The sequence below is a fragment of the Pelodiscus sinensis genome, chromosome 6 (genome assembly GCF_049634645.1).
Source record: "Pelodiscus sinensis isolate JC-2024 chromosome 6, ASM4963464v1, whole genome shotgun sequence".
Classification (NCBI taxonomy): Eukaryota; Metazoa; Chordata; order Testudines; family Trionychidae; genus Pelodiscus; species Pelodiscus sinensis.
The window spans coordinates 41820854-41840724 of record NC_134716.1 but is presented as its reverse complement, the minus strand read 5'-3'; the positions used below and the strand labels follow the sequence as shown (position 1 = coordinate 41840724).

Genomic DNA, 19871 nt, shown 5'->3' with positions numbered 1-19871 from the left:
AAGAGCATACAGAAAAACAGTTCCTTGTGTGAAAAGTCATTTTTCAGATTTTTCAAATGTTTCAGTAGTTTATTATTTTAATTATTATTTATTGGATATCATTCCACAGATGACTCAACCAGATGTTCTCCTACTTGTACAAGAAAGTCTGAAGAATAGTGGTAAGATATACTTGTGAACTGCTTTCCATTTCATTTCAAAATCATCCTTTGCCATTATCGCAATGCTCTTTCACTGAATGCAAAACTTCAGATATATCAAATCAAATACTTAAATCATTTTTACAGAAAAATGTTAAGTCAGCCTCCATATGTAGTTTTGTTTCTTCTTATACACAGGTACAAGAGTAAAAGCATTAAGCTTTCTTAATTCTGTACATTGAATTAAAAAATGTCTTCACAGCTAGAGGAAACAGTTGGCATTTTTATGTTGTTTACTTTGTCAATGATCTTGCAGAGATTTAAGCATGTGAATTAAGTGAGACTACACGGTGCCTGAAGTTAAGCAGATGCCTAAGGCTTGCATTAGTGCCTTGGATAGAATTATGTGATCATCATCTAAACAACAACACTCTAAAGTGTAACATTCTATAATGTTCCCTTGCTCTTTCTGTAAGCACTGCTAGATGGTATCACATAAATAGCTATTGATGATGATATATCTCTGCAGCCCCTAGGGCAAGATGTGCTCCTTTACATTCCTTATTAGTCTCTCATCAACAGAAGTTGGTCCAATAAAAGATATTACCTCACCTACCTTTTCTCTCTAATATCCTGGAATTGATATGGCTACAACAAACACTACATAACTAATGCTGTCAGATAGCTGTTTAACAAAGACTTGCCATATGTATTCAAACAAATGACTTACCCTTAATTGATAATTGGAGCCCTACTAAATTCAGAAACTCATCAGACTATGAAATCTGGTATTTTGTATGCTTTTATCCTATTCTGTACTGATTTCATGGGGAGACCAGCATTTCTCAAATTGGGATCCTAACCCCAAAGAGAACTGCAGGGAGGTTGTGGTATTGCTGCCCTTACTTCAGAGCTGAGCGGCCAGACGCCCAGCTCTGAAGACCGCGTCATCACCAGCAGCAGTGCAGAAGTAAGACGGCAGTACCACAATTCCCCTTACAGTATCCTTGCAACCACTCCACAACTCCTTTTGGTCAGGATCCCTATAATTGACACCTTTCAGATTTAAATAGCTGAAGTAATGAAATTCACCATTTTTTCAAATCCTGTAACCATGAAATTGACCCGTATGGACTATGAATTTGGTAGGGCCCTGTCGATAATGGTAAATACTAAATGCATTACTTGTTTACTTTCTAAATAAGTTGCTGTTTCAGTATATCATTTAGATACTAGCTCCAGTATCTCCTTTGGTGGGAGAAATTCTGCTTGTTCTCATTCACATTAGGAATGAGGATGCCATCAAACTCAAGGCAAATTGTGCTGCCCCTCTTTCTACAGACTAGCTTGTGAGGATGATGTAGATAGTACCATAGATGTGAAGGGTGCTTCTGACTTGAAATAAGACAGACTAGTCTTTGTCCCAAACTACTTAAGGTCTCATTTTCAGATCCTAGCCTCCTGTAGTGTATGTACAATTTGTGCACATGTCTACACATGCATTTTTTAATGTGCTGATGTTTTGTACACAAGATAGAATGTTTATATGCAAACTCATCACCTGCATGTTGTGGTAGTAAATTAATTCCACCAGGTCCTAATTTATGAATATCAGTGAAGACTAGGTAAAACTGAGGTCTTTAAAAGCTAAATAGAACATATACAAAGGAAAAAAGGAGAGTAACTCCTTTTCTGTTTTATTTTGTATGTGAGGTTTTACCCGCACCCCCACCAAAAAAAAGTGGGAGGTCAAGAATATTTTTAAGATTGTACTGATAGGCCCTTCTTACATGCTTAGGAGTTTAAAATGCGTGGAAAGCATGTAACTCTAAAACTGTCTTGAAATACTGTTAGTTAAATAGTTTAGTGCTCTGTGGTATGATGGTCTCTGTAACTTGTTGGCTATTTGAGCAGTGGCTGATTGCATAAATGTAAAACAAAGTGAGTAAACTGAGATGGTATCAAAGCAAGAGGCTGAGCAGTATTTGAAAGGCAAAACAAGAATTAAGAGGCGAATACACCAAGAGACTAAATAAGACGACCTGCATGTGAAGGTTGCATTGCAAAAAGTTAATAAAGGACCAAAAAAACCCCAAAATGTGGACTGATCCAAATGAAGACGACCTATTAAAGGCAGGTTTATATAATGTCAATAAGGCTGCTATAATGACTAAATAAGCAGTTTCGGTAGGATAGTGGAAAAAATGGGCTTATATGGTTTCATTTTGTTTAACTGAGATTACCCTACACCCCTTCATACCCACTTCTGTAATGTTATTTATTTCCTTAAAGTACTGTAATTATTCTGGACCTTAGCCTGTCTGCAGTAAAACCAACAACCTAGATGAATATATTGAAAATGATATTAAGCATGTGTGCTTATTGATAGCCATGGTATATATTATTGAAGGTTCAGTTTCAGTTTCCTTGTAGTATTTTCTTTAACACAGCTGCTAGACTGCTGCTGTCCCTACCAACAATAAGGTGATGTAGTTAGAAATACAACAAGTTTACATAGTTGGATTATGTTTTTCCTTTCATATTTTCAAAATCGAACACAATGTTTGTCAGTATTTACCCATCAGACTTAGCTTTCTATTTTCATGTTTGAATTCCTCTTATCTCTAGTTTGAGGTGATCTTGGTATGAATCAGATTGATAGCTCTAGAATCTAGTTCTACTCCTTGTGCTATGTAAGTTTCTCCTTAAACACAGAGCTTTTCATTAATAATGTGCTTAATGTGGCTTTTTCTTTTGTTTTCTCCCCCCAGAATCTTTTATTGATGTTGATGCAGATTTCCATGCTAGAGTACCAGTGGTGGTGTGCAGAGAAAAGCAAAGGTCTCAGTTGTCAATTTGTGTGTTCTAATAGCATATAGCAATGTAAATTACACATACCCACACCTGAAAAAAATGACGTTTCTGTACTAAATTATTACAGTTCCATGGATTTTGACACAAACACTTATGGGCAAGTCATTCCTAGCCTAGAATAAGAGGGTAAGGGTTATTTCTTCCTCAACCCCTCTTTCCCAGTCCCCTTTTAAAAACCAAGCAAACGAACAACTTGCATTTTTCCACCCATGTATCCCTCTATATTGAGGATGATTACTAAAGAAGAAAATTTTCTTTTTTCCATTCTTGATAATGCAGATTTACTATCAAATGATAGAAACCTAAAACAAAATGCAAGGGAAATTTAGTTAGCTTTAGTGCTGTGAGAAAAGGAGTGAAGCATTTTATTTTGCTGCTTATCACATACCTCTTGAGATTAATGAAATACAGTGTAACTAGATACTGATGTAGAATCTTTCACCAATAGTTTGCAGCCATTTGGTCTTTCATTCATGATTTTTTTTCCTGCACTCTGGAAGTAGTTTATGATTTTTTTTTATTAAGGGGATTTGGAACAATGACATGACTTTGATTCATGAAAGTAAATGACATTGTAACATGTTTTCGTTCATTGATCAAATGTTTAAATGATTTTTAGTTGCTAAAAAAAAAACCTTGTGAAGCTGAGTGATGAATTGCTGTGAATTTTCAAACTGTTTTACTCTTAGAATTTAAACATTTTAAGCTTTTACAAAACTAAATACACAGATCAAATCAGTTTTGTTTGCTTCCTTTAATTGTAAATGTTAAGTTTCTGAGGCTGTTAAATCTCTCATTATAGTCTCAATTTATAATAAGTTGTAATATACCGCTTCCTTAAAACAGCTGCAGGGTTTTCAGTTTGTTTCTTTGTCATTGTAGTGGCCTTGTTTGTAAAGTGAGCGCAGGAAATGAAAATGCTTGTCTGACAACGAACCACTTGGCTACCCTTGGAAAACTGGAACCAACTCTTGTACCTTTAGTCATTGCCTTCAGGTACTGGGCAAAGGTGAGTGTTTAATTTAAAAAAAAACCCAAATGAGTGTATATGTCTCAAACCGTTCTTTTTGTCCAACTGTTGTGTGATGAGTTTCTCAAAACAGGCACTTGGATAAAAGAATGTATGCAGTGTACAAAAATGTAACCAAGATAAATCTTGATTTTCATGGTGTTGTAGTAAATTGTCATGCTAGTAAATCTGCAGTTGTAGTTTAGGAATGTGATTGCTCTGCATCTCCTCTTGGGAAATATGTACTCTTTGAGCTAACATTTTGCATGATCTAGAACAGGAGTTCCCCACTTTGGGGGATGCAGGCAGTCACAAACAGATTGTGTCCTATATATTGCTCCACTAGATTAAATCAGTGGTGTACCCCTTCTATGGAACAGAGGTATTCAGTATGGAAAGCTTGTGATTTTTTTTTTATTCTAACTTATACAAATAATTTATTCAGTTGCTTGAATGATATAAATATGAAAGTATTTTGTGCTTTTAAGAAACTTTCATTCTTTTATTATGTTCTTACTTGATTTACCCAGCACTGCTCAGGTCCTTAACTCAATTAATTTTTGTTTTTTGAAGAACAAAATGAAAATGTATATGCTTCATTTAATTCATTGCTCTGGGATGGGGCTTGAGGATGAAAGGTCCAGTATGCAGGCTGCTCCAGGGAGAGGGGACTACCCCAGCTCTCTGTTACCACAGCAGCTTGAGGCCAGGTGAGAAATGCCTCTCCATGGTCGCTGCAGCTCCAGCAGGCACAGTAAGGGGACATGTCCCCTTCACTCCCCACCCAGAGTGAAGAATGCAGCAAACTGTGCACTTTCCCCTTGCCAGCAACAATGCTTTTGTATAATTTGAGGTGGGAGGAGGGGCAGCTTCCAGCTCTCTCATGCCCTCCCTAAAGGGTGACTGGGAGGTGGGAAGCTTGGAGTTGGGGCACTCCTGGCAAGCCCTCAGCCAGCCCCTTTCACCTGTTTGGTGAGTCTCTTTTCTGTATGGTTTGGTGAAAAGCAATCCCATTCCAGGCTCATCCCATTTTCCTGACACAACCAAATGCTTACTTTGCTTTAAGTTAGGACTAAAGTCAGCATATAGTTTCCTTTTATCATAACTCTTACTGTTTAGGAGGAGCTCTTGAACAGACACACATACTCTCCCAAATATATAGTGGATAACTTTAAAAGTGACAAACAGGGTATCATCCTATCAGAAATACTTATTATGTGCATTACATTATTTTCCTTGCCAATTATGTGCTTACACTGTCTGAGATTATCTAATTGATGCACATATGAGTAAATAGTTGTACTAAATTCTAGCACATAGCAATCACAACTATGCCACATGGCCTTTACAGTTAAAGATATCTTATACATAGGCAGCATTTTGTATGTAATAATACAGGTTAATGTGAAACAATAGCTGGAATTTCTTGACTTTGTACAAAAAAACCCAACTGTAATGTTTAGCAAACTCTTTCCTTATGTGCTTGCTGAGAGTCTAACTACATTAATGACAACACTTTTATAAAGATGTAGGTATGCATATCTTCATGTGTTAGTTTTTAAAAATTGCCTGTGTAATCCCAACTTTTCTGCACCTTTGTATCCGTTGCAAAAGTGCATCAAGTGCATAGAAGGGGAAGATTAGTGAAGTTTGAAATCATACATAACCAAATCATCTTTGTGAACATTAGCACTCTGAGTATAGGTAAGTCTAGATTCTTTAAATAGCTTGAGAAGATTACAGTACAAAGATAAGAGTCACAATTCTGAATTTTTATTATTCTGTAACTATTTAAACAGAAAACAAGTAGTTTATTAAAGGAGTTGAAGGGAAATATGCCAAGTTCTGATTCTTTTTAAATTTCCTTTCACCCTATTCATAATCTCAACCATTGCATACATCCAATGGCATGTATGGCCAGAAGATTTTCAAAGGGAATGCATACAGGAAAAGTGGTTCTAGAATTCTAGCTGTAATTTTAATGACTACATGAAGCCCTTTGGAACCAAACATATCCCATAACATTAGAACAAATCAGCTATACACATCTTCTCTCTCTCCCTTGAAGTATTTAAATTGACAGTTTTGTAAGTAGGAAAATAATGAGATTCCAAAAATGCAGAGAAATGTTAACATATTTTAATTTTTTTTATAGCTGTGCTGTGCTGATCGTCCTGATGAAGGAGGTTTACCTTCCTATGTGTTTGCTTTAATGGTCATTTTCTTTCTACAACAGAGGAAAGAGCCATTTCTTCCTGTTTATTTGGGATTGTGGGTATGTGCTACTTAAGTATCATCAATCTCTGAGGGTCTGTGGCAATGGGTATAATAGGTGGGCCTGGCCCCATCTATACTCTGCCCCCAGAACACCTACTGTAGGTGTACTAAGGGTGGAGTGTTGCTGCCTCCAAGTGCCCGCCCTTCCGTGCTCCAGGCAGGGGAGGCTGGGGCTGCCTGCCATCCCCGTGTGCTGGGGAGGTTGGGGTCGCAACCTGCTTTTTCTTCCCATGGTGCTCCAGAGTACAGGGGGCTGGGGCTGCATGCCGTCCACGCTTTCCATGCTTTGGGGCCGGGGAAGCTGGGACCATACACCAAGTGGTGCTTGACTTCAGAGGGTGCTTGACTTCAGTAGGAGCGGGGCCTGAGAAGAAGGGAGGGGCTGGGAGCTTGCTTCCCCCAGCCCTATCTTCACCCACCATCCATCCTGAGGGTGATGTTTTCTAAATCTGTTGGTTACAATTGCAACTTAATTATTGCCTGCCTTGTTTTGCCTATCCCTAGTGCAGGAGAGTAAGACACTTATTCACCAACAGCAGAATAGCTTTTGTGTGTAGTATATGTTACAAGAACAATAAAATTGCAAAATCACTCAAAAGTTAGGAAATGCCACAATTAAAGTTGTTTGAGCAGTTTCAGTTCATCCCCCTTGTGTGCAAGCATTATGATGTACTCTTTAATTACATGATCACATACTATTTTTGACAGGATACCTGCCTTATTCAATGCATGGAATAAACACTGCATACGTAATGAGTAACTATTCACTATTTTGTTTTCTCATTTCCTTCACTGCAGAGTCCTGAATCATCCCTAGTGCAGGTGCATACAGTGCACTGATGGGACAGAGGTCCTGTGGAAAAAATAATATGCAGTTATGTAATTAAAACTGAAAATACTTGTGCACATGAGGGAATAATTAAAATGGTATCAAACGTGTAAAATGTTCAAATAACTCAGTAAATTTGAATGGGATTTGGGCACGTTTATCCTAGGCTTAGAATACTCTTCTTCATACACTTCATACAGTTATTTCATCACTAGCATGTTTCAGAATTCTTTATACACTTGTCATTTGCATGCAGGACTTGATCTTGGTTAAAGAATCAAAGTCCATCAATATATAAAATTTTATTCGAAGTCATACTAGTGGTCGGTGTCCCCTGCTTGCTACTCTTGCTAGCCCCTGTGTCTCTGAAGGTAGGCAGCCCTGGCTCTCCCACTGGCTGCTGGGGAGATCTGGCCACTCTTTCTCCCTTCCACCCCAGCCACTGGACCCAGGCCAGGCCAGCCCCAGCTCTCCCTGCCCCAGCTGTAGGCCAGGGCTGAGGCCAGGCCATCCCCAGCTCTCTGCGCTCCTCCCACCTCCGCAACCTGTACTTCAATTTGATCCCCCTGCCTCCATTTCTGCACTCACCATCCCCTCTTACCCCTCCCCCTCTACACTCCACACTGCCCATCCTCCTGCCTCCATTCCTATATTCCCCCCTCCCTTACCACAGCGCCCATCCCCATATACACCCTATCTCTCTTCCTCCCTCCCTATATAAACCCTGCCCCATCCCACAAATTCATTGAGCTGCACGCCCCTCCCCCCTGGAGCACCACTAAGTCAGACAGCACAGCCCCGGCCACCGCAGTAGGAGCCACAGCCTGCCCCCAGCCCAGCCTTTTCAAACTGGCCTGTTGGGGCAGCTTTGCTGTGTGGTGAGCCCAGGGAGCCCGGAGCAGCTGCTCCAGAGAGCTGGGGAAGTGGCCGGGGTGCAAGACTTGCTCAGCTTGTGGCGGTCCTGGGGGAGTGTGCCTGAGCCCAGGCCACACAAAGCTAGGCAGGGGCAGGGCCCAGAGGTAGGCAGATGGTGTTCCAGGGGGCACGGGGAGACAGAGATCCCGAGAGCGCATGCCTGAGCAAGGGGCCTGGTCTGTGTCACTGGCACACACCAGAGCTGCTCACTTGTGGGAGACCTGCAGCGTGGGCCCCAAGCGCTGTGGCTGGGCCAGGCTGCACAGAGCAAAGCTGTGTGGAAGGCACATGGGCCAGGTAGGCTGGGGGCAGGGCGTAGATGCAGGTGGATGCTGGTCAAGGTGGTGTACAGGGATGGAGACACTGTCCGCCCATTTCATGGAGCGGTCACATGGTCACGGCTCCTGGGGATGCAGAGTGATGTGCTGTTACTCTGTTGTCCCACAGCAAAAGGTTTTTTATAAAGAGAGAGATGGTGAAACCTTTAACAAAGTAAAAACAAATGAGTATGATTTTTGTACAGCTTTAAATATTGATTTTTTTTTCTGGATGATTAATACTGTGGAAATAGTTGGTTTAAAATCTTTCAGATAAAAAATTTGTCTGGTGTTTTTTTCCTTTTTCCTTCTGCGCTCTCTAGATTGGAGGATTCTCATTAAACAAATTAGTGAACTTCAGCCTTAAAGATGTTGAGAATGATATCGTGGTGTGGGAGTATAATCCTACTGTTGATGATGCTGACTCTCCAAAAGAAGCTTCTCCTAAAAGGGGCAAGGTCTGAACTATTTCAGTTACTACTTTAGCAACTAGAAATCACTTGCGCAACTTTCAGCAATGACAACCTGCATTTATTTTAGGTAAAATAAAACTGTTTATGTATTGCAAAGCTAAACTGCATAATTCAGAGCCTATATGCAGTATTGTGGCCATGTCAGTTCCAGGATATTAGAGGGGCAAGTGGGTGGTGATAAAATATATTCTGACTTCACTTTATCTTTCTTAATTTAGTGGCCATTTTTCTGTTGTGTATGCGACATCCTAGTACCTAAAGACAGATGTGACAACTGATAGGAGATCGGAGAGCAATTCTATGTCTTAAGTTATTTGTGATGCCTGCTGGCAGTACCCCAAGTTGAAAGGCACCTCACTACTACTTGCCCTTAGCATGTGGATCCTTTTCTATGCTCACTCTGAGTCGCTCTCTGATTCCATTGCAACTAGCAACACAAACTTTCCCCTCCAGGCTTCCACAGACCCCCCACTCTGTTTTCCCAATAGTGACAGACAAACTCCAATACCTGAATTCTCCAAAGCATGCCTGTAGAATCTAGTCCCTCCATCACTGGACACTCACTCAGTTACTAGACCCACTGTTCTCAAAGGAGCAGTACAGTACAGCTTCTTAGTTATTCCTTAGACCACAGCTCAGCTTAACACACAGATTTGTTTGTAGTGAAAACAAGTGTAAGTTTACTTAACAAAAAAACTACAAATGATAATAACCAGAAATACTGGAAACAAAGGTTTACATATAAAATAGCATCATAACATGCTTACCGGGGAACTAAATTTAACTAACAAGACTTTTTCCCTGTCTCATAAAGGTTGACTCATCCAAAATATCTTTCTGCTAGCTTTTTAGCAGCACGGTTGACTGTGATCTTCTGTTCATAAGAGAAGCATGCTGTCAACTTGTCTACTTAGGTGAAGGATGCAGTTTCTGTGTCTCTACTTTGTTAAAGTACAAAAATCCTGAACTTGTGAACAGGATTCTTCTCTTCTCCTTCCATTAGTTGTGTGTTCCTTTGTGCTCCTTTCTTGTTGGTTTCTGCAATCTATTGATTATGCTCAGATTGTAGTTAGGCTTTCATTTGTGAAGTAGACGATATATAATACACTTGACCAGCCAGTCAGAGATAAGCGTCTCTTCTCTCTTGCCTTTCAGGACTATATTGGTCCCCTTCTACTGACCTGTCTTAACTCAGACCTTAAGCATATAATTTTCAGTCTGTGTACCTAACTCCTTACATGTTATCTTTTTACACATCTCACGATGATTATGATAACCAGTGTGACATGGGTTTTCGTTAAATACCTTACATGATATTATTTGGTGAACCAGTATGCACATACCAGATCGAGGGATCCCTGTAATTCTTATACATCCCTGTGCTCTCATCTAGTTGACACCAAGAGGTTCCAGGTTCACAGCATTGGGTTAAACTAGGGGACAACTGTAGTTGATATAATTCAAGTCCTATTTCAAACTTACCTGTGTCAAATGAGTAGATCTTAATTTCAAACAATTGTTGTAGGATAATTACTATTACATTACCTCTTTTTTTCTTATATGCTAATAATAATGTTCTTTTTTAGAAATAACATAATTCAGTTCTAATCATAGATATGAATTATGCATATTATATATAAATTACATAGATTTCATCCAATAGTGGCTGTTATAATTTTTAAGTGTAAAATACTCCATTACCTTTGCTAAAAACATCTTATTTGGTAAAATACTAAGCAATCTTTATATAGATACAAATTATTTTTAAAGATTGTATATTTTAAGCCCGAGCTATTATAAATTCATGTAAAGTAAATTCTTACTAAATATATTAAGTATAACTTTCTCTTCTTGCTTGAGGTACATGTTTTTGTGCCTGTCCATTTAAGTGGCCATAAAGAGCCTTGTTTCTGAAAAATGATTTGCATTTGAGGTTATATCCTTCATCCTATGTATTTTGTGCTCTGAAATGCTCACTTTGAAATGTAGCAATTATACCACAGAAACATTTTTTATTCAAATACACAATCATATTACTGTTAGCCATAATCACAAATGTAACTGTCTAACCATTATTACATTTGATTTAAAGTAGGGTTGTCAATTGACCTGTGTTAACGCCTGTGATTAGCTTAGGACAGGATTAACACGTTAAAAAAATAATGCATTAATCGCAGGCGTTAATGCTGTGCTGCTTCTTTGAAGTGCCAGTTCCAGTACTTCGAAGGGGCAGCACAAGCAGAGCTGGGGATCAGCTCCGGGACCTTAAAGGGATAGCACTGCATGGAGCCCAGGGTCAGTTGGGAACGCCAGCTGACCCTAGGCTCTGCCCTTGCGCTGCCCTTTTGAAGTGCCACAGTGGTGCTTCCAAGGGGCAGCGCTGCATGGAGACTGGGGTTAGCTGGGAACTCCAGCTGATCCCAGACTCCATGTAGTGCTTTTCAAAGGGGAGTTGCATGCATTTAATCGTGAATAAATTTTTAAATCTCTTGACAGCCCAATTTAAAGACGTGGAAAGGTTAGTGTAACTTAAGATACTTGTCTTTTTAAATTGACCTCTTTTGTAACTTTAAAATTCTCATAATGTTCTACGGCAAGCCCTCGCTGTCCGTGGTTTTGCTGTTTGCGGTTTCACCTATTCATGGTGTGGTGTGCTGCACTGCACTGCACCAACACATGATGCAGCATGCTTTTACTTTCTCGGTGTGTTGTAGTGAAAAAAATATGGTTGCTAAAGTAGCACCTAACCTTAATTATAGCACCAAAAAGAAAAGCAAGTGATGCAGACAGTGGTCAAGAGGTTAAGAGAGGGAAAAAAAGTGATGACTTCAAGCAAGAAAGTCGAATTATTAGATAAGCTTGCAAGTAATCATAGTGCACCCTCAGTAACTAGAATGTACAGCATTAACGAGTCTACTGTGTGTGATATTTAAAAAAAGAGAAAAACATAAGGGACAATGTTGCTGCAAGTGTGCCAGCTTGTGTGAAGGTGTCATGTATGAATCATGAGCCCACAAATGAAAAAATGGAAAAGGCATTAAGCGTTTGGATTGAAGACATTACAGAAACGAGCACCTGTGAATGGTGCTGTAATTCAAGAAAAGGCTTTGAGCTTGTGGAAGCATTTTGCACAAGCATCAGGTAGTGAGTGGGGATGTTAGCATGTAATTGAATAGTCATATAACCACATGAATTTTTAGCTGTTACACAACTATTTGATAGTCCCCAGAGGTAGGGCTGGCAGCCAGTTCATTCCTGCCTCCACTCCCAGAGAGTCCCCTGTCATCCTGTGCTGCTGCCTCTGATACAGAGGCATTAGCGCAGGGTGGCAGGCAGGAGCCAGTGTAAAAATCAACTTGCCCCACAGGGCCCAGGAACGCTGCGAATAGAGGCTGCTCTGTGGGATGCCGAACAGCCTCTGTCCGTGGAGAGCTTGGACCCCCTGGACCAGGGGTGCTGCAATGGAGCATCCTCTCTCTGTGGCGAGCTCAGGCCCGCCGCAGACAGAGGCTGCTTTGCAGCAGTCCACCCCATCCCCTCACCGCACTGCTGGTCTGATAGAGGCAGCAGCTTGCAGGGGAGAGGGGGGAAACAGGTAGCATTGCAGAGCTGGTGCTAGGGAGAGCTGACGCTTTTAAGCAGACTCCCCGCAGCGCTGGTTCCTGCTTGCCACTTTCCCACCCTGCTGCCTCTGTAGGTGGCATGGGGGGAGGGAGGGGGCAGATCTGCAGAGCCGCATGTGTAGAGAGCAAGCTTAAAAGCTGGCTCCCTGTGCATATTGGCTCCCGCCTGCTCCCCGTACCCGCCGCGCTGCTGCCTCTCTTATCAGAGGCAGCAGCATAGGGTGACAGGACTCCTTGGGAGTGGGGGCAGGAGTCTTCCAGCCCCACCTCTGGGGACTAAGGAAAAATTGATGAGGTTACATGACTATTCAATTACACGCTAACATCCCCACTCGCAGGCAGATCTGGTGTTTGTGGGAGCCAACTTAAAGTTGGATCCCCAGGGGCACTGGCTACTGCCTCCCCCTACTTGCTGCCTCTGGGGGGGATGGAATGTGTGTAATCATTAGGATTAACTGATAAGCCCAGGTGTATGTAGTCGTCTACTCGTTGATATCCCTAATGGTGAGGGGGGACTCACGACGGTACAGTGTCATTCACTGCAAGCAAGGGGTAGTTTGACAAATTGAAAAAGAGGCACAGTTTACATAATGTGAAGTTAATGGGAGAATCAGCATCAGTAGACCATAACGCAGCACAGGCTTATCCCTTGCAGCTTCTCATCACAATTTTTTTTTGCGAACCCACCCCTGTTAACTCCCCCATTCCAGAGGAACAGTAAGATTCACAGGGAGCAAGTTCAAAGTGTTTTGGGTGATTAGTTTTGAAGTTGAAGTTGTTTGTTGACAATATTGTATTATCTTTGTGTTCGAGTTTGGATGGAATTCTGCTTTGAAGTTAGTTTGACTGTGAAATCACTTGTTTTGGACAATGTGTTGTTTTTGTGTTGCAAACATCCTCTCCTCCTCTCCCCCTCCTGATTTGCGGATTTCGGCATTCACTCCTGTCTCTGGAATGTATCCTTGCGAATATGGAGGGGTTTCTATAAATTCACTTGTTTGGGTAGAGTATTAACCTTCATTGTTGAGACCTGAACATTCATTGCAGAGGTCATTTTTAGCCATTGTATTACCTGTTACGGCTTCATTACAATGTTATCATGACCTTTCCTCCATACCACTGTAATACTTAAATTACTAGTTTATTTTAAAATGTATGCATTTTTACATGACTCTGTGTGTGCGCATAGGTATCAGAGATTGTGTAAATGAAGTGTAAGTTTTAGATCGGCAAAATGATTTTTTTTTTTGCCCCCCCAAAAGAGGGTTTTTTACACACCTTAGGACTAGAGGGTTTAAGCATATGCTTTCTAATTAACAGGTTCCATTAGTGTTTGATTCAGGACACCAGTGTTCAGCACCAGTTGGGCAGCTTTGGGTAGAACTGCTTCGCTTCTATGCCTTGGAGTTTAATTTGGCTGATCTGGTCATCAGTATACGACTCAAAGAAGCAGTGTCTCGTGAATCAAAGGACTGGCCTAAAAAGCGCATTGCTGTGGAAGGTACCTGAAGCCTCTCTCAAGATTTTTCAGCTCTCTGACTTACCAAGTATGCTGTTGGATATGTTTGAAAAACAATTTCTGACACATCTTTCTTTGTGATACCATTTAATACATTGTTTCCTCCACATAGTATAGAGTTCAGTTTATTGCTAATATGTTCCTAAAACAGAGTATTAATTTAATCAACAATATATCAAAATGTTGTAAGACATAACAGAGCTAATCAAATCTATCTTTTCTTCTCTGAATAACTTTATATCCGTCAATAAAGTTATAGAATTCTGTATTCAATTAACTCATTACTTTCTTTTTTCTTTCAGACCCTTATTCAGTAAAGAGGAACGTGGCAAGAACTCTGAACAGTCAGATAGTATATGAATATATTCTTCATTGCTTACGGGCAACTTACAAATATTTTGCTTTGCCCCATAAGAAATCTACAAAATTCAGCCCCAAGAAGCCTTTGAATGACAATGAGGGGACATCACAAAGATTAGAACCTGAAAAGGATGCCATAAAGCATGATGTCATTGATACACAAAATGTAAATGACAAAATGAGGGAAGTGGTAGCAACTGATTGTATTAATGCTGTTGATGTAAGTATAGACACACCTCAGGCACGTTCAGTTAATCCTTCAAACATGTTTGACTCTGAAAGCCTGATTGAAGATGAATTGGCAGATGATGTAGGACATTTGGGAATTGCCCAGGAAGATTCAGACTGTGTAATTGAAGAGATGATTTCTGGTGATAACGAGGACTTTAAACCAAGTTGTGTGGAGACAGAAAGTGGAAATGAGGAGGAGGAAGAGGAGGAGGAAGAACTTGACCAAGATAAGAAATGGCAGAAAAATGTGATAGTTATTGATCAAGGCTTGGATGAAGACAGTGAAAATGGTACTCTCCCTATTCCAGCAAGTGAGCATGATATTGAAACATCCGGTATTTCAGACTCTGAAGGTTTTCAGAGTGCTATAGTCACAGAGAGTGATGAGGTTGGTTTGGAGTGCAGTGTTATACTTGAGGATAAGGCTGACAGGGATGAAGAGAGCACAGAGGAAACTGATGAACTGGATGATACTGTGAACAAATTTGCACCTTCATTACAAGACCAGATATCTGAAATCAATAATTCAGATGAGGAGGAGGAGGAGGAGGAAGAAGAAGAGGGAGAACAGAGTCTTATAATAAACCAAATAGAATGTAGTGGTATTGTGACTGCTGAAGATGAGCTGAATAATGCTTATACTGGATCTGGGGGTGAAGATGCACTGTCTGAGGAAGAGCAAGAATTGTCTCTCCATGTTAAATATGAAGAGACAGAGCTGGGAAAAAATGTAGATAAATCTTTAAAGGTAGATTTGAAGGACGAGGATTTGATAGAGAGAGGAAGCCTTTGTGAAGACAGCACAGTAGCTGGAGAACTTACAGGATCTGAGCTCTTTTATGAGTTTAATAAACCTGCTTTCACAAAGGGCAAGGTAAGCTCTTAACATCTAACCACCAGAAAATATTACTTACAGTTTAAGATATACTATATCTAAGTATAGTTTTGATTGATTGAAGGGCAATATATTTTAAAAATATCTTGTTTTCTATTCACACAGTCTCCTATGGTTGTGTGCAGCTTGTGCAAACGAGAAGGTCACCTCAAGAAGGATTGTCCAGAAGATTTTAAAAAAATTGAGCTTGACCCTCTGCCAGCACTGACACCCAAGTTTTCAAATATTTTAGATCAAGTATGCATCCAGTGTTACAGTAAGTCATCAATACAGCATAATTTCAATATGTCTGTGGAAAATACAAATTAGTTCAATAGATTTTAATAGAACTTAAGGGAATTCAACAGTGTCAGCAAAGCTAGGTCTTAAAGTAGTAAAACTGGTACAAAAAAGCAATATTCTATGGGATAATGACATTGGCTTAGTTGCTAAATTGCAGCTGATAGTTGTTACATTCATGAGTCTAAACTGTACTTTCAAAGAGTAAAAAATCCAACGTGTGTAGGCTGATCTCATCACTCCTTGAACTAAACATGAAATCAATGAAAGCTGCTGGATATTTGATATTCTTGAAATTTAGGCATCTACTACACATAGACTTCAGAGCCTAAATGTCACATCCTTTTTCAAAAAAAATTTGGCCAACATTCTTTAGTACATTGTTTATGTGATATTTTGTATCTCTTTACCAGAAACTACTGTTTTAAAGAACAAAGGCAACAAATTCCTTTAAAGACTATGCTGATTATAGATTTTTTGAAACATTTCCCCAGTTTATTTCAATGTGGCACCATTGACTTCTGACTGGACAAAATGTACTTTTTTTTCTAATGTACTTTTTCTTTGACTCTTCTTTCACCTATACCTCCCTCTCTCCTCCCCCACCTCAATTTCATCTCTTTTTTTTCTTCCTGTCAATTAACCGTGCCAACATTTTTACATACTTTGCCTGAATTGGTGTGTTTCTGGCTTTTTTGAAGAGGATTTTGCTCCAAATATTATAGAGGACCAGGCTCGTGAACATATACGGCAAAATCTGGAAAGTTTCATCAGACAGGAGTTTCTAGGTAATTGTGTAACTACTTTTTATATTCATATTTCATTTTTAAAGTTTCATTGTTTTGGTATTTTCAACAATTTCATTGTGCCAGTATACAGAACAAACTTGGCTAATTTAAATTTCTTACTCTGCTTAGTTGCTTAAAAATATACCATGACATTTACATTATTGCATAACAGAAAATATTCCAAATTAATCTGAACTCACTGTTACAGCTTGATGTGTTCTCCTCATACATTATGCCCTGCTTCCTTGAGATTGTGTCTGTTTTAAGAAAGAACACAAACAAAAAGCTCCAAAAACATGTCAGTTATAAAAAAAAATTACTTCCTTTTGGTGTCAGTCAATAGTTCTTCACATCAACAGAAGTGAATAACAGCAATTTAAGAAACTGGTAATCGCAACATTTTTCTCTAATTCATCAGTCAAGATTCACTGTTCAAGTCATTGTATTCCGTCTTGGAAAACTGCTACAAACTTTCTGAAACCCCTTGCAGCCCACCTTGCTCAGGCCAAAATTATCTTCTTCCTTTCAAAGTTCACCTAAGAATTAACTTTCTTTTTCTGATGTTGTTCTCAGAATGCAAAGAACAATTTACAGCCTGTATATCATAGGCCAGGCCTGGGCAAAATACGGCCCATGGGCTGCATCAGGTCCACCAAGCCGTTGGATCAGCAGGATCCCTGCTTGCCCCGCAGCCCTGCACATCTCTCAGAAAAGTGGCTGCGGGACCGTTTCTCTTTCAGAACTGTGAGCCTGGAAGGAGGACGGAGAAGGCTTCAGGCACTGCCCCCACCACCAGCACAATCCCATTGGCTGGTTTCTGCCAAAAACTTGGCCAATGGGAGCTGCCTGTTTAAATAACAGGCAGCACATGAAGCACCATGGTCCCTCTCTTCCCTCCGGCTCAGTTATTCAGACAAGCCCATGGCCCTGCAGCCTGTGGAGGGGTCAAGCAGGCAGGTTGGCTAGTTGAGCTCTGCAAGTATATAGCTTAAAACAAATTGGAATATGAAAATATTGTGCATATTCTGGCTATAAATAGCACTTAAAATTAACTGAAAGAATCTATTGGGAAGGAGGGGGATTTTTTCAATTTACACTGGTGCATTTTTCAGCACCTGATGCATACTATAGCACCTCTTCTGTTTCTTTTTTTCTGAAAAGAGCCCTTTAAACATCTGTAAGGAAGCAGAGAAGCCTTCATTCTATAGAAAGTAGAGAGAGGAGAAAATCTCAGGATATACTTTTTAAATAGTGTTTTATCTGAGGATGGACTTAGTCAATTTAAAAAACAAAAAACGAAGTGATGGATATCCTTTTAACATAAGCTTACTTTCCTGTTCACAAACTTTTTTGTCTTAATGCCAAAAAAGATGACCGTTTTGCTGTGTGGCTTAGTCATTATTTTGATTTGAGTGTTTTTTATTTATTGCTTTTGTAATGTGAATCAGACCAGCAATGGTACAATGTTATCATCCATAGAAAAATCAAGAAAGTATGCCGTATATTAAAAAATATTCCTTAAAGTGGTTTCAGGGGGTAGCCATGTTAGTTTCTGTAACTGGAAAAACTTCAACAACAACAAATAGTCTTGCAGCACCTTAGAAACTAACCAGAAATGTAGCTGATATCATGAGCTTTTGTGGACACAACCCACTTCTTCAAATGAATGGAGTTTAAGGGGTCCAGTTTTCAAATAAATAGCCCCACCATCCCCTCTCTGTGCTATTTATTTGAAAACTGGACCCCCTTAAATTCCAATCACCTGAAGAAGTTAGTTGTTCCTGCGAAAGCTCATGATATCTACATTTTTTGTTAATCTCTAAGGTACTGCAAGACTATTCCTTAAAGTGGTGTTCAATATTGTTCAATTCAAACCATACCTATTAAAATTAACTGATGGTATATCAGTATGTGGTTATAATACCATATCCTTCACAGGAACCAAGTTGAACTTGTTTGGCTCATCAAAAAATGGTTTTGGCTTCAAACAAAGTGACCTTGATATCTGTATGACATTTGATGGACTGGAAACTGCTGAGGTAGAGTTTAGCACACTTTTGTATAAATATATAACTTGTACTGGCCTGATATATATAATACAGCTATTGTTGCTGTGATTACTATGTCTTGACATCCTTTCGAAAGAAGGACTTGCACAATAGCTGACAAAGTAAATACAACTTCTACCAAAAAATTAATTGGCTAGTATTCTAGGTGCTTCTTGCTGCTAGGTCACTGAATCTAATTTAATAATTTCTTCCTTTACCTGTGTTTATTCGTAGTTTCTGCAGTGAACTCTTAATATTGTTTGAGATGTAAATGAAAGAGGAACATCTGGTTTAACATCACAGTGTTGATGCATGGTAACTTAGTACTAGACGATGGGGTAGGAAAGAAGCAAGTCTTTCTTTTAGGTTGAATAGGTTATAAATGCAAGTTTATAAACTCTTTTAAGAAGGATAGGGTGTCTTTTAGTGTTGATTTTGACATACTCTGAATTTTGAAAATGTCTGGTACTAATGTTGCAGGGTGTACAATTTAGTTATCTTTTATTCCTATATCTTTTAATGGGTTTAAAACTGACAAGCAGTGAAAGGCATCTCCATTAAAATGGTTTGGCTTGGACACTTTTTAATAGTAATAGGTTTTCTAAAATTTTGTGATCGGCACAAAATATTATCAGTGCACTGAAATTATTTTCCTCTCCTTTTCAGGGACTTGATTGCATAAGAATAATTGAAGAATTAGCAAAAGTACTTAAGAAACATTCAGGTACCTTTCTAGAGAATAAGACTCAGTAGTTTTGTGTACATAAATTTCTAAAGTATTTATGAAGTCAGAGATTACTAATGAGTTCGGCATTAGCAGCATTGGGGAGTTAGATTGTGAGTATTTGTAGATCTTTATTTACATGACTAAGCCTGTTGAAGAGTTCTAAGGTTTATAGGACCAGGCCTAAATTAGACTGTGGTACTGTATTAATGACATATATGAAAACAAGTCCAAAGGTAGAAGTTTGACCCTTCAGACAGTGGTTATAGATTTGTATTTACATACAAAAAATGGGTATGTTGACAAATAACATTAATATTTCTGAAGATGGCGCACACTAGACATTCCAGGTATATATTGCTACATAAAACCCATTTTAATCCTTTTTATGAGCATTTCATTCGTATTTTAAATCATTAACTCACTCTATACCAATTAAGTATTTTTGCTACGTAGATATTTAAACAACAGTTTTGTTTTCAGCTAATGTGAAATAAAAGCAAATATAATTATTCTGGGTTTCTGACAAGTGTCTGAAATCAATATATAATATAAATTAAATTTTATACT

General features: G+C 39.3%; 1 protein-coding gene across 2 annotated transcripts in view; it reads left to right on the top strand.

Moving 5' to 3' along the window:
* TUT7 (terminal uridylyl transferase 7) overlaps positions 1-19871 on the top strand; it is a 54085-nt gene that overhangs the window by 17195 nt on the left and 17019 nt on the right. For both annotated transcript variants that reach the window (XM_075931792.1, XM_075931793.1), the window contains 11 exons: positions 110-161; positions 2912-2981; positions 3897-4023; positions 6179-6298; positions 8685-8819; positions 13778-13958; positions 14279-15441; positions 15568-15718; positions 16443-16529; positions 18468-18568; positions 19244-19301. In XM_075931792.1, the coding sequence (XP_075787907.1) occupies positions 110-161; positions 2912-2981; positions 3897-4023; positions 6179-6298; positions 8685-8819; positions 13778-13958; positions 14279-15441; positions 15568-15718; positions 16443-16529; positions 18468-18568; positions 19244-19301 (2245 nt within the window). The remainder of the gene's footprint in view (positions 1-109; positions 162-2911; positions 2982-3896; positions 4024-6178; positions 6299-8684; positions 8820-13777; positions 13959-14278; positions 15442-15567; positions 15719-16442; positions 16530-18467; positions 18569-19243; positions 19302-19871) is intronic.